General features: G+C 40.3%; 2 protein-coding genes across 3 annotated transcripts in view; one reads left to right on the top strand and one right to left on the bottom strand.

Moving 5' to 3' along the window:
• Positions 1-11,847, top strand: part of LOC100699205 (carboxy-terminal domain RNA polymerase II polypeptide A small phosphatase 1) — a 19,600-nt gene extending 7,753 nt beyond the window's left edge. For both annotated transcript variants that reach the window (XM_019351628.2, XM_003446548.5), the window contains exons 2-7: positions 5,971-6,119; positions 6,209-6,310; positions 6,788-6,844; positions 7,480-7,572; positions 8,619-8,804; positions 9,104-11,847. In XM_019351628.2, the coding sequence (XP_019207173.1) occupies positions 5,971-6,119; positions 6,209-6,310; positions 6,788-6,844; positions 7,480-7,572; positions 8,619-8,804; positions 9,104-9,232 (716 nt within the window). In that variant the 3' untranslated portion in view covers positions 9,233-11,847. The remainder of the gene's footprint in view (positions 1-5,970; positions 6,120-6,208; positions 6,311-6,787; positions 6,845-7,479; positions 7,573-8,618; positions 8,805-9,103) is intronic.
• Positions 11,690-14,651, bottom strand: part of obsl1a (obscurin like cytoskeletal adaptor 1a) — an 18,781-nt gene continuing 15,819 nt past the window's right edge. Inside the window, exons 22-25 of the mRNA XM_005452354.4 lie at positions 14,404-14,565; positions 13,952-14,056; positions 13,585-13,851; positions 11,690-13,507 (exon numbers count right to left, since the gene is read on the bottom strand). Of these exons, the coding sequence (XP_005452411.1) occupies positions 13,233-13,507; positions 13,585-13,851; positions 13,952-14,056; positions 14,404-14,565 (809 nt within the window). The 3' untranslated portion in view covers positions 11,690-13,232. The remainder of the gene's footprint in view (positions 13,508-13,584; positions 13,852-13,951; positions 14,057-14,403; positions 14,566-14,651) is intronic.

Genomic DNA, 14,651 nt, shown 5'->3' with positions numbered 1-14,651 from the left:
TATCACTTCCCACATAAATGAAGACAGAAAACGACATAGCAGTGACGTTTGTAGGGTTACTGAAGTTGGACTAGCTGTTATATAATGCTGTGCTAGTGATCGCTAGCAACACAGCTATGTTAGCATAACAAAGCATAACACAGTGAACCTGGAGAATGAACGTTAAGTTATTTCCACTTGATAAAAGTTCCGTGTGTGTGTGTGTGTGGTGGTGTTGTTGTTGGGTTTTTTTTGGGGGGGGGGGGTTGTACAAATGCAGTCGCATGGAAAATTGCTGTAAACGGACCAAACTTCAGTAGGGGAGAACAACTGAGATAATCCAGCCACAATATGAGGTTAGTCATTAATGTAAGATAAGATGACCTTTATTAGTCCCACACGTGGGAAACTTGTTTTGTTACAGCAGAAAGTGCACAGTGCAAAGTTACATAGCAAAAATTAGTATGTTGTTCCAGTGTTTTTCCTGTTGATAATAACATAGGTAACATAAGTCATGTTACAGAAGACTGTCTGAAGACTATCATTTCTTTGGTTAAAAAGTTTTGCTGCACAAATGTATGGGGGGGAAAAAAAAAAAAAAAATTCTATATATATCCTGAAATATAAGAACACAACCACAGCTGACACATTAACTTAGTTATGGCCCATCTATGCTCCAAGGGAGGGACAAAGGCACACGAAGAGCAGTGAGTCTTCTCTATGTGTCAGATGTGCGACTTCACCACAAATCCCATGTGGTAGTAGAGTATGACACAGCTGTTCAGCTGTCTCACAACACTTCGTGTGAAGCTGGCAAAGTGCTGTGTAAGACTGTGAGCTGCATGCTCTGATCTCAGATAATGAGGTCAGAGCGTAAACCTCATAATCACAAAAGTTCGTTGTCACAAACTCCGCCCACCTCCTGTTTTAAACCTTTTGTTTGTTAGTTGCAGCCAATCAGAAGACAGTTTGCTTAATCGGAAAGACCCTTTAGTATGTAGTAGGGCTGCACGATTTTGCATAAAATGAGAATCACGATTTTTTTTTTTTTTTTTTTTTTGCCTAGAATTGAGATCACGATTCTCTCACGATTTTCTTTTCCAATATAAATATTTATTGCACTTATTAACTGCACATCAACTTCGTAACAGTTGAAACTGAACAAAAAAAACAATAAATAAAAAAAAAAACAGTAAATGCCTCACATTTTGTGGTTGCCGCAGAATGTTGTACTGCTTGAAATTCTGTCTCTACCGTTGCTCGACACTGCGTGTATAGAGCAGGTAGTGCAACAATAGAAAAATAGTTGCGGGACGGCACTGTGTAGCGTTTGTCTAGGGTGTTGATCATTTTCCTAAATCCCTCGTTTTGCACAGTGTTGATATATCTTTGGTCAGGTGATAAGTAATAGCCTCCGTAATTTCTTTGAGCCTGCGGGAGTTCGACATGTATAGGGAAGCGCTGTATAAGGTTCCCGTTATTGATGTTTGGGTGGTTGACCGGCACAAATTTTCTCCTGTTACTTTCTCGTCATCCCTGACGTGTTCTCCGTTGTTTTTTCCCTGCCAATTTGAGCATCACGGCACAGCTTCTGTATCACGTGGTATAAGGCTCCGCCCATGTCATTTGTTGAGCAGGAAGGGTGAGCGCTTGTTTTCATGCAGATTACGTCCCGGATCAAAATGCGGTACAGTCGTCGTTGTCTTTTTTTTTTTTTTTTTTTTTTTTTTTTTTTTTTTTTTTAAATCGTTGTCATTTGGAAATGAGATCGCACATAAGTATGAATCGAGATCGCGATTTTCTAACGATTAATCGTGCAGCCCTAGTATTTAGTAATTATCTGCTTTTAAAGTGTTTTTAATATCATTTTTTTAAATTACTTTTCAACTAAATGATCACAGCAGTGCTTTAGCTAGGAATTATTTTCATAATTGCAATTACCACAATTAGTGTTCTTTAAAAGTTTCTCATGAGTCTTCCACACATGCTATTTGGAAGGCTTAAACAAACTGCTTTACACGTGTTAGATGTTTGCTATTTAAATGTAAACATTAAAAATGTCATTTAAAAACCATAAGAAAACATTTTCAGTATGATCAGAGGGGCACCTCAATGTCAACCACATATTTAATTTGTGGAATATAGTGGGATATTTATAATTAGAGCTATTTTGTCACTTTGTAATACGTTTGTTACTGTTCTTTCTGTCTTGGAGCAACTGTGACCACATTTACTCTGGGATTAATAAGGATTGTGATTTACTTATAATTTATTTGAAGCCGGTGTTGGTACCTGTAAATTAAATCTAAACGGCCGCACAGCAAACCCATTACAGGAATGAGTTTTGAATACCTGTTGAGCTCCCAGGTACAAAGTGTTCTTTTGCTACACGATGATTGACATTAAGGCTGCCAGCTTTGGTTAATAATCAGTTTCTTGGGAACATCTGGAGGGTTTGTTTTGTTAACAGAAAAACTCAAACACTACTTAAAGTCCTGCTTTTTGTGTTTATTTTGCAAAGTAGTAGTTAGAAACGTGATTTTATGTAGCTTCTATTTGGGTTTAGTTTATAAGAATGCTTGTCGCTTGATGTACGTGATTAATGAACCTGAACTTCAGGTCTTTCATTGCCTGAGCGGTTAGTTTGCATATTATACATACCAAGCAAACGAAAAGTTTTGAATTGCGTCATTTTGGTATTGAGTAAATGTTGTTTACAGATTGCCTGTGGTGGTTGCTTGTATCATTAATCGATCTAACCGTTGGTGTTTTATTTGGTCCAAGTTTCCACATGTAAGACATTCTGCCTGCAAAGAGAGAAATACTGAACCACTTGTTTTTTTTTTAAATTCTTCAGATCTTATCTTTTGTGTTGTTATTATTTACTTAATAGTTACTGTATTATTTATGGATCTTTTATCTATTTGAAAGGAATCGAAGCTATACATTACACCTTTAAACTTACTAGAATTGTACCTCGAGCCAAAAAGACAATTTATTAAAAAAAAAAAACCCAAAAATGAAGCACCAACCAAAATTCTTTTATTCTAACCACTTCAGGAAGTCGTATTCATTTGAGTCACGTGATGTCTGCCTTGTTCTGGTTGGTGCACATCACCCAATAATTAACCTGATATGCTTAAAAAAACCTTTAAAAAAAAAAAAAAAAAGTCTCTTTGGCACCATCGCTTCACGTGGTGTTAAAGTGGTGAATTTTCATTGGTGGGGCTCGAGTCCGTTTTTCCGCTGACATCAGAGAAGCAGTTACGCAAGAGGTCCGGTCAGGCACGTGTGTCTCCAGGACGGCCTGTGCACATGACAGTATGAGGAAAGTTGCTGGATGTCCTTTGTACTGTTTTTATACAATCAATGACTAGATGGGGGGTCATCAGTTAGGAAGTGCTGTATGCAAGTAAAGTATTTCAGGTATTTCAACACAGGAAGTGTGTCAAATTAAATTGCACTTTTAAAAAAGTGTTTTGGTCATTTACGAGGCAAAATTTTGGGGGTAGCTACGAGTTGAAATGAACAAACACGGCTATTTTACTAAAAATAATATGGGACTGGGATCATTTACCAGCTTAGATGGTGTGTGTGTGTGTGTGTGTGTGTGTGTGTGTGTGTGTGATTATGGAAAACTGTGGTCTTGGAGATACTTAAGCCATTTCCACACACGCACTGCAGCCCTGAAGTTTTCCAGACATTACCCAATGGACGTGTATGCAAGTACACATGTCTGGCACAGTTGGATATTAAACCTACTTTAACCTTCCAGACCGCTGGTGCAAAAACCATGTGATGTCAGATTGTGTTGATTTGCACCAATGTGAGAATAAAGCAGGTAATGGCATACTGAGTAAATTTATAGCCAGTCCTGAGCTTCGTGCATGCCTGATTGAGGCAGCACCCTCGACTAACTGTAGTGTGAACACGTCTGATGCAAATCAGCTCCCGCTGTGTGCTAAATTTGAGAAAGGGCATTTTCATACGTGAAAACTGCGACACTTTTCCATGAAAGACCGCTGTGTACTTTGGCAAGGCTTTGCATATTTGTGGGCATATTTTGTCAACAGTAGTAATAGTGAAAGATGGTCTTGAAAACTTCACAAGTGTGTAGTGTAATTGAAGGTTTGAGGGCAGTTGTGGTCAGAGTAATTACCAGATTATTACATGAGTATTACACTAACCATTGAGGTTGCAGCTGTTGCGATCAGAGTGAGATGGCTCTTTCTGCAGCCCTGTTTTTCAAAAATCATACTGGTCAAGAGGTAAAAATGAAATAATTATACATTTTACTTTTTTGTTTTGGCGTTCACATTTTTACTATGTCATGGAAGAAACATAAAATGCTCTTTATATTTATGTATAGTAAAAATGTGCAAATGTCTTTAAATTGTGAGGTTTTACGCATCAGGCCATAATAAAAATAATTTGGTACTTACCGTGTCTTTCAAATGAGGTAAACACAACAACTGTTACGCTGTGTCATTATTTTAGTTACAAAATGATGCCAAAATGCTGAAGTAGCTTGTTTAAAAACTAAGAACACTGCTTCCATAGGAAGATGACTAGCAGTCAGGTGCTGCTAATCAATGCACTTTAATAACTGATCATCAGTAGACGTGAACATCTCTACAAAAAGACATTGCTGGTCTGGAGCATTCAGGTGTGTTAACTAAATACCAAGTAGGAAAGGCAACATAAGTGATCTTAGAGAAGCAGAGGTGCTCCCCATCAATGTGGGAAGGGTTATAAGTTTGAAGTCTATTATTCCACAGTGAGAAAGATTATTTACAAGTGGAAAGACATTCCAGATCCCTGCCAGTCTTCACAGGAGTGAACAACCCAGAAAATTCACCCTGTTTGTCAGACGATGCAATGCACAGAGATATTGCAAAAAGCCCAAGAGCTACATTTCAGACTCATTAGACCTCAATTAGCATGTTACAGTTCATGGCTTGTTTGAAAGCGCTGCAGGAGAGTGCTTATTCTGTTTTAGGAGACCGTGGCAGCACGTGTTAGGTTTGCAAAGTTGTAACTGAGCAAACCACAAGACTTTTAGAACAGTGTGTTTTGGACAGACAAGACCAAAATGAAAATCTTTTGCTGTAATGCACAGCATCATGTTTGGAGAAAACCAAACACAGTATATCTGCACAAACACTCCAGCACGGTGGTGAAGGTGTGATGATTTGTGCTTGCTTTGCAGCCACAGGACCTGAGCACCTCAGTCATTGGTAAACAGAGGAGTTCAGTGGATTCAAAGTATTCTAGAGTCAGATGTGACACATCTGACTGACACCTAAAGCTTTGACCAACAGGCATGCAACAGGACAATGATCCCAATCACATCAGAAAATCTGCAACAGAATGCCTGACTCAACCTGATGTAAGGCCTCACCACAGCAGGATTTCAGAGAGCCATGCATAAATAAATGCCCACAAATTTCAATGAATAGAAGCAACATTGTAAAGAAGAGTAGGCCAAAATTCCTACACGACCACGCAAGACACGGCTAAAGTCATACAGAAACCTATTAGTGCTGAAAGTGGTTCTACAAACTACTGAATCATGGGGTGTGTTTAGTTTTTTACACACTGCTTCTGCATTTTGGCTTAGGTTTTACCAAGTAGTAAAGACTAAGTAGTTTTATGTCTTAGTGTATTACATTTCCACCTTTGTGCATATATATAAGCCCTCATCCTGGCTTTTATTGCAGTCATTTGATGGTTTAGTTTTTATTTTCTCACTCCATTATATACAAGGCCATATGTGTGCCATATATTTCAGGCTGATTAGACGTTTATCAGACTGGAAGACTTTAAGTAAATGTCTGTTTTGTGCCTGTGTGTTCAAAGCATAATAATAAAGATATTCCCATGCACCTCTTAATATTAAGACCTTTTCCTAAAAGACGAGCTGTTAAAGATCCTGCACGTTGTAATTACTGTAAGCTCGACAATTTCTTGATCTATCATCTTCTCCTGCAGGTTCTTCTCCCTCTCTGTCTTCCAAGAAACCCAGGAGTGGAGGCCTCTTCTCCAGCCTTTTCTGCTGCCTGTGCCGGGACCAGCCTGAGCCGCCACCAGTCAACAACAACGCCCCTCTCTTGGTAGAAGAGAATGGAACAGTGTCCAAGGTGTGTTTTCTCTGTTGCCCTGGCACGATTTTTATTTGTTTGTGTACTTTTGCAGTCAGCTCATTATTTTGTGGTTTGTCTTTTTGAAGATCCAGGCGAAACCACTGCTGCCTCCAGTGAAGTCAAAAGACTCTGGAAAGATCTGTGTGGTTATAGATCTGGATGAGACCTTAGTTCACAGCTCTTTTAAGGTAAGGAGGGGGAATGATAGCACGCTGTAGACTGAGTTATACAAGCAATTATGTTCAACTTCAACATTTGCAAGCGTGTTCTTTAATTTCCTGCTGCAGGAACTAAAGGATGTGTGTGTTCAGAGAGGCTTTACAGCGCATAGCTGTCCCCTGCGATCACATTACATCATTATTTAGTTACGTTTAGAACACAACAGTCCAAGATCTGCACTTTTCCCTCCATCTGGTTGCTGTTGGCTCTGGCAGTGACATTTTTGTCGTGGCTGGCAAATGCCAAACCCAAATAAACACAGTCGCTCCCGCATGTGCACACACACTGGCGACTGTCTCAACCTGTGTCTGTCTAGCAACAACACTAAGTCAGCTCACGTTTTAGCATGTAAAAGGCAAAGTCCAGTGTCTGTATGTGTTTAAAAAGTCTTTTTTGTTTAATAAGTATTCCCCCCCTTTTTTTTTTTTCTTTTCTTTTGTGGTTAGCCTGTGAACAATGCAGATTTCATCATTCCTGTGGAAATCGATGGAACAATACACCAGGTAATGCTAGCATCATCAAAAATATTCATATTGTCATGCGCTGTGCTCATGCCTCATTGTCATTTTGTCATTTCGGTTGTGTGATGGCACTTCTCTTGAGTGCAATTTGCTGAGTATAGAAGGTGATGTCAGCGTTTAAGGGATTTGAGGACGGCTGCTTGGAGTCCGATGACACACGATGGGTCTGGGCCTGATTCAAGTAATCCAGGATAGGTTTGTTCAGACAAGCACAGCCTATTCCGGATGACTTGGTTCAGGAACGCTGCCCTGAGCTGCCAACACAGCAGCAAGGAGGGGAAAAAAAAAAGATGGAGGAAGAGCTTTAAGGAGCCCAGTGCTTGTCTTTCTGTGAGCTACAACTGCATCTTTCTCATTTAGCTTCAGTTTGGCTTGAATGTCTGCTAATAACTTTATGGAAGTAAATAAAATGTTCTGCAAAAATGTAACATCTGTCCATTAGAAGAAGTCTCCAGTCATGAGCTGCATGTTGGGTTTCCTTTTTTTTTTTTTTTTTTTTTTTTTTCAAACATTAACTTAAAACATCCTCGGGCAGTTAGAATTTGTAGAAACATGTTACATTTTGAGTGTATGGCATGTGTGCGTGATGCTATTTTAAAGATTCCTGCATCTTCCAGGTGTATGTCCTGAAGCGGCCCCATGTCGACGAGTTTCTGAAGAGGATGGGGGAGCTGTTCGAATGTGTCCTCTTCACTGCCAGTTTAGCTAAGGTGAGAAACCACCTCATTGCAGCCAGCTGTGCTGATTATTAATGTATGGTTGGCTGATTCCCTGCAGTTGGCAGTAATAAACTCGAAGGGAGCAAAGAAAAGCTGAATGTATTCAGGGAAGTTGGCTGTAAACAGTTTAATATTTTGAATCCTTTAAAATAGACTTGGGGCATTATGAGAGAGTGAAATGAGAAGAGGTCCTTTCAGCTGCTTCCTTATTTCCCGAGGGGTTGCCACAGCAGAGGGAACCGCGTGTTTGATTTGGCACAGATTTCATACCGGATGCTCTTCCCGATGCAGCCTTCCCATTTTTCCGTGCTCTGGGACTTGTACTAGGAGCACACTACCTTGTGACCCCCCTGAGGCTGGGTTTGTCTCACTAGTCTCAACCAGGGTCTTCATGTGTGACACCTGTCAGTGCCCCTCCCCTTTTGGCAGACCTCTGGTCACTAGGGGGGAAAAAATGATAGTTAATTGGTTGTTGAAGTTTGCTAGCTGTTGTTAGGTGAACTCTGTCACAGAGAGGGTGTTGCACTAAAAACCTTATTTTGATTGCGTTGGTTGCTAGCAGATTGCCGCAGTTGTCCAAGTTTGCATGGAAGACAGCAACTTGGCTGTGAACACTCTCTTGTTAACCATCAAGGTAGTAAAACTTGGAAGTGCAGCCCAAACTGAAAAGGTTTGCCTTCAAAATAAAACCTAATAAGCCAAAACGTATAATTGCTTGGGTTATCAGCAGATTGCCAGTCGCCCATAGTTTGTATAGCAACTATAAACAGAGACCTTGAAATTACAAGGTTTTCAGTGCAGGACTCTGATTGGCAGTTGCTGTGATTGATTTCACAGCAACTCCCCCCCCCCCGTAGTGACCAGTGATTATCAGACAGTCTCAAACCAGTCTCTAGGTCTGTGTGAATGTGTTAACCACAACACTCTGAATCCCCATTTCAGAGTGATGGTGACAGTATAAACTGATACTAAAAACGGAAATATCAGCTGTATCTACATAAAGATTTTGCTTTAAATGGAGCGTGCTTCTCCATCAGTATGCAGACCCAGTCTCCGATCTCCTGGACAAGTGGGGTGCTTTCCGCTGCCGCCTTTTCCGGGAGTCTTGCGTCTTTCACCGAGGGAATTATGTCAAGGATCTGAGTCGCCTGGGTCGTGACCTCAACAAAGTGATTATTGTGGACAACTCCCCCGCCTCCTACATCTTCCATCCCGACAACGCAGTAAGTCTTCTTGGCAGCACGTAGGATTGTTCACCTGCTCAAGCAAGTTCATAGTGTTACCCTCCAAGTTGTGTTTTTTGTTTGGGTGGGGGGGAGTACAATTTTCCAATTTTGTAATTGTATTAAAACAAGTCTTGCACTTTTATTGAAAGATGTAGTTTAGGGGACTATAAGCCAAATTTCAGTGTCCCACTTTGACTTTATTGTTCAATTAAAAAAGTAAATAAGATGAATAAGAAATTTGATTTGTATCTATATTTAATCTCCACAACGACAGTGATGCTTATGTTTTTGTTCAGGTGCCTGTGGCCTCTTGGTTCGATGACATGTCCGACACAGAGCTGCTGGACCTCATCCCGTTCTTCGAGAGGCTGAGCAAAGTGGATAACGTCTACACAGTCCTCAAGCAACAAGGGACCTCAAGCTAACGCCGTTTGACTTTTTCATCTCAGCTCTGAACAAACCGGCGTACAAAAAAGCAAAAAATAAATAAATAAAAAATCCCCCCAGAAACGCCACACCAGCCAGGCTCCACCACCAGCTCCAGCTATCACTGCCCACCAGAACACAGACTGCTTCACAGCCGACAGAGCCGTCAAAGCAACCGTCCCACACACCAAACCAAGATCACCATCGAGGAGCCTTTGGTGACTTTTTGACGGCGTCAACACTGCCACCTCCTGGTCAGACAGCAAACTGTCTGCAAGTTGCCTTCCAAGAACCAGCTGACGCAAGTGAATGGACGAGAGGATGAATGAATGTTTAATGGCCTTTCTGCAGCCCCACCGGACTTTCAGTAGAGTAAACAAAGCAGAGGTCTGTAGCCACGATTCCTCTGGACCCGGGTACTGGACTTAGACTTCTCATGGATGTGATTTGGCAGCCTGATTGCACAAGACTTGCAGGAAGTTTCAGAAAGGTTTACGCTTCTTGATCTGTTGGATTGTTGAAAGGGCAGGTGGGAGGTATACGTACTGTAGATGTCTTTTAAGCATTTTGGTATAGCATTATGTTCTTCACAGTCTAATTTTATCACACTATCTGTCTCCAGTCAAAAGCATGTGATCGTCAGTTGTCATATTTTTTTGAGCTTTTGGAGTGACGTGGTCGGGTTTTTAATAGTCATGAGTTATCAGTGTTATGAATGAATCTGATTTTTAAAAGGTTTGTCTTTTTTAAACTCAGCTGGCATTGCAAGCTCAGATACTATTACAAGTTGTTAAATGAACTAATAAAAAGTGATCAGACCACTTTAAAAATAATCCATTTCACCGCAGATTAAATTAATATGCTAAGCCCATCTTAAAAGATGAACACGTGGGCACGATTTTAAGTATTTTTACTGTCTGTGCAGCGGGAAAAGGAAATCTGTCGGATTCAGAGCACTGACTCGGATCGTGACTGCATTATTTTATCAGAAACCTCACACTAATCTTTGAATATCCATCCATCTGCACTTGAAAGTGACAGAGCAGCTGTTAATGGATCTGGTAGATGTTAGCCTCCTGCTTTAAAGCCACACACAAACCTGAAATTGTCTTCTGTGTATTTACAGACTGTAATTGGATGGTTAAAAGAAAGTTTTGTGATGTTAAAAAGAAAAGACACCGTTGGGTTTGTCATGATCTTCAAAGTACTTTTCTTTTTTTTTCTTTTTTCTTTTTTTTTTTCCCTTTTAAATTGTCTTTTAAGCGGTACACCGAGGCTGGAAACTATTTCTAAATTTGGGTCATGAAATAGGTTTTGAGGAGGGGGGGGGCTGCCGCGAGTATCCCAGTATATGGGAGGGCACATCTTTGAAAACAAAGTGTTGTTTAGTATAGTGCAGGTTTTAAAGGAGCTATCCACCCCAAAACAACTTAAACACTACAATAAACTGCTGTTAGTGATGCCTCATACTGGATGTTTCCTTATGTTTTAAACCTGGCAGAGATCTGATAGTGTGCAGATTTTTGAAATGTTTCTGGAAAAGTTGAAAAGGCAGTGCAGCTACAGCGGATCTAAAGCTAAATCATCAAATGTCCATTTTATTTTACACAAAACTGCAGAAATTTGTATTTCTGCCCACAGGTAAAAACCTAGCAGGGTGCAACAGCTTGATGCTAGTCTGCTCATCAAAGTCGTTAAATGCATGCTGTGAATTCCAGGAGTCACTGATTTTTTTTTATTTTTTATTTTTTTATTTTTTTATTTTTTTTTTTTGCAGTTTACCAGCAGTAACAAAGAGTGGAAAGTGTGAGATGATTTTGGGGTGGAGTCTTCCTTTTTTCTTGTGCACATCTGTGTTGTGTATCTGTATTGTATTCTGCCCGATCAGATTTAAGGAGCAACGCGGTTGCTAACGGGCCTTGCAGATCGGTGCGATCGACCCACGTTTGCGTTGACAATGTGTTGACACTGATGAATGAATGTGGTGGATTTGACTTAGCAGCCTCGATGGCAGGCTTGTGACGTGACTTCGCCTGGATGAGGAAGGGGTGACTAAATCCACCACCTTAAGAGCTATTATTACTCTTTTAAATGTTTAACAAATTATTGTCAATCAAGATTAGCCTGTTTCATTTCTAAATAATAACTGATTTTTGCTGCCTTTTTTAATTGTTTTTATTTTTTTCCCAAGAGTCATCCTCTTATAGAATATTTACAGCATGTTTTCCAAAACGGGAAGACATTGCTCTTGCTGTTTTCTTGCAGGACCTGGTTGGTTACCTCGCGTACGAGGAGGGAGAGATGCGGATCAGAAACACCAGCAAATAACTAAAGAGATAGTATCTTACTGTTGTAGGCACATAACAGGGTAACAGGTTTAAAACGGCGTGTTTCATGAAAGCCATCATCAAATTACTGATGCCGTTTGTGTTTTGGAATTCATTGGCAAAGACCAGTATTTATAGGAACGCGGAGTCATCTTGTTAATGGATTACATGTAAAACAGGTTGTGTCACTATGGGGGCCCATTCGCTGATACTGTACTTCTTACACATTCAGTAGATATGTATATGTTGTTTTTGCACAGTAATAAAGCAAACGAATTTCATTAATATATGGAATATTCATGTTACTGTACTCATGATTCAATAGCTGTAACCTAATTTTTTTTTTTTTTTTTTTTTTTTGACCTTTGTTTTATCATACCAAATTCTGTATGGACTGTATGTAATAATGCCACCCCCCCTCCCCCTCCCTCCCATAAATGCTTAAGGAAACATGGTCTAAGGTGCTGTTCTATTTTCTGTTTTTAAAAAAACAAACCAAAAACCCCACAAGCTGTACATTTTCAAGTTAATATTTTCAAGCCATATTAATGTGTTTGTACAGAAATAACTTGTTTTTTGTCAATTACGTGCCAGATTTAACTACAATGAGCCACGTCACCACTATTCTTGTTAATTTTTAGCTGTTACTAAATCCTAAATGTTCCTCCTGTGTTAAAGTCTCAACCTGTTGCCTCATTTCTTTATTTTCCTTCCAAGAAGCCAGATTTTGGCAGGTGTGTTGTTTTGTTGTTGTTTTTTGGCTTGTTAAGCAACTGAAATCTGATTTATGAATCAATCAAGTATTGGAAAAGGCACCTAATGCAAGGGATGAACCAGTGTTGTGTCAGCTTGGCAAAGAACTCATTTTAAATAGTGTCTTTTGGCACTCTGTTACTAGCAGACTTGGGGATGGGAAAACAATGTTTGTTTTTTCACATTGTGGATGCAAGCTTCTGTGTATCTCATCAAAGAAGTGTCAAGCCTAAAACGCTATCAACAACAGACGGGGGGAGGGGGGCAACAAAGACCTGACACAGGACCTGAGGGATGCATCTGAACCTTCAGCTGATCATCTACTGTTCCCTGAAGCCTCATCAGAAATAATCTCAGTGGAAGGGTAGATGTCAAGAAGTCATTTTTAAGGAAGGAAAACTGAGAAAAGGCTGTGCAGGGCTGCAATTTAATGCTGGCCTTGATAAACAGAGCTCAACATTTATTTAAAAAAAAACAAAAAAAAAAAACATCCACATAGCCAGTGGTTGCCATCTTTGTTTAAAATTAGAACTGTGTTCTGACCAAGTAAAATATTTCTTCCCATTTTCTGTTAAAAGAATTTTCATTCTGGTGGTTCCAAGAGTTTATAAAATCCACTAAAAATATTTTCCACCAAAAATAATCTCCACACATTATTTAGCTTCTCTGAAGTTATGAGAAGGCTTTAAAATCCAACAAATGGTTCCATGGATTATTTGGGAGCTTTTTATTGAAATATAAGAAGTTACTGTGAAGTAAACAAATAAATATAATCTACAATGTAAAAAAAAAAAAGTTTAGTCTAATTTGAGGATAAATAAAGACAAAGTTTTAGTGGCAATTTCCACAGGTTTTTTTTTTTTTCACTTCATTCTCTCAGGAGTCACTTTGTTTCCACAATCATGCTTCTACGTTTCAATCATTCTGTCACGCTGAGCGTGGCGCTGCTCTTCGCCTTTCCCATGGTAAACTTCACCGTGCCGCTCATGTCCACGTTGGTGCTCTTCAGGATGAGTTTGTGGACTGTCCCGTGGTTTTCCAGGCGGACAGAGGGCCCCGGCTTAAGGTTCTCTCCATTCAAAGTCCAAACCGGAGGCTTATTTATGGCAACTGATAACTCACACTGGAAAGTCGCCGGCTCTCCCTCCATCACTTCCACGTCCTCTAGCTCTTTCACCATCACCAGAGCCTGGGCTGGAGCAGCACAGAACAAATCAGTTTGACGAAAATTCATTTACGGTGTTCCGCTTGAGCTTTCCGCCCCAACTTACCTTCCACCATTAGTTTGGCTTTGGAGGTGTGCTCCCCGACCTCAATGCTGTAGGTGCCCTCATCCTCCACAGACACCTGCTGAATCACTAGTTTGTGGGAGCAGCCATCAGCCAGGATTTCCAGTCGGTCTGAGGAAACCAGTTCTTCCCTGCCTTTGTACCAGGTAGCACTGCAGTGAGGCGAGGAAACGGTGCATTCAAGGATCACACGATGTTTCTCCAGAGCTGTTCTGTCTCGCAGGGGCTTTACAATAGAAACTGGAAGTTCTGATACGAGAGGAATTTCAACATATGGATGATTTTAAGTCACTGACATGACCAAGAAATAGACCAGTAAAGTATTTTAAAGGTAAAAAAATTGACTTACCCTCTACTTCAAGGTAGGCAGTAGATTCAACATCTCTGGCTACAAAGCGGATTTCTCCAGCATCTTCAGCTTTAACGTTACACATCAGCAGGAAGTGTTTGGTCCCTGGAAGAGAGCAACAATTCTCAGACTTCCCAACAGTGTGCAAGTGGTCTTTTGCTCTTTCTGCTCTTTCTAAGGTCGTGCCACCACCAGAGGTACCTCTAAAACTACAAATAGAGAAATTTAAATCCTTCTCTCCAAACAAGAGGTTTGAGGGATTTTCCACAGATGGTGGCCACAGATGGCCTTTTCTGGAGAACTGATTGGTCCGTATGCAGTAATTTCATACCTATTGATCTCTAATCTGAAACTTAACCTGCTTTGGAGCAGGTTAAGGTATTTTACTCACTTATTATTTATGATTGTGTGATTGGTTTCTAAGTCTCATAAAAATGTCTGCCTTCTCTGACCTTCAGTGCGGATCTTGATGGAGCTGGTTGGTCGGATCCTGTGGCCGTCTTTGTACCACTCCCCCGTCACGTCCTCCAGAGAAACCTCACACATGAAGACGGCATTCTGGTCCTCCTGGATGTAAAGATCCTCCAAATCCTGCACTATCTCCAGCTCATGCTCTGCAAGTTAGTTAAAGATGGCAAAAAGATCAGATGGCAAAAGAAAAAAGAAGTTCTTCTCCTTAAAACCACTAGATGGAGGTATT

This window comes from Oreochromis niloticus, linkage group LG23, assembly GCF_001858045.2.
Source record: "Oreochromis niloticus isolate F11D_XX linkage group LG23, O_niloticus_UMD_NMBU, whole genome shotgun sequence".
In the NCBI taxonomy this organism is placed as follows: domain Eukaryota; kingdom Metazoa; phylum Chordata; class Actinopteri; order Cichliformes; family Cichlidae; genus Oreochromis; species Oreochromis niloticus.
The sequence above is the reverse complement of the archived record's forward strand: the minus strand, read 5'-3'. Positions and strand labels throughout refer to the sequence as shown.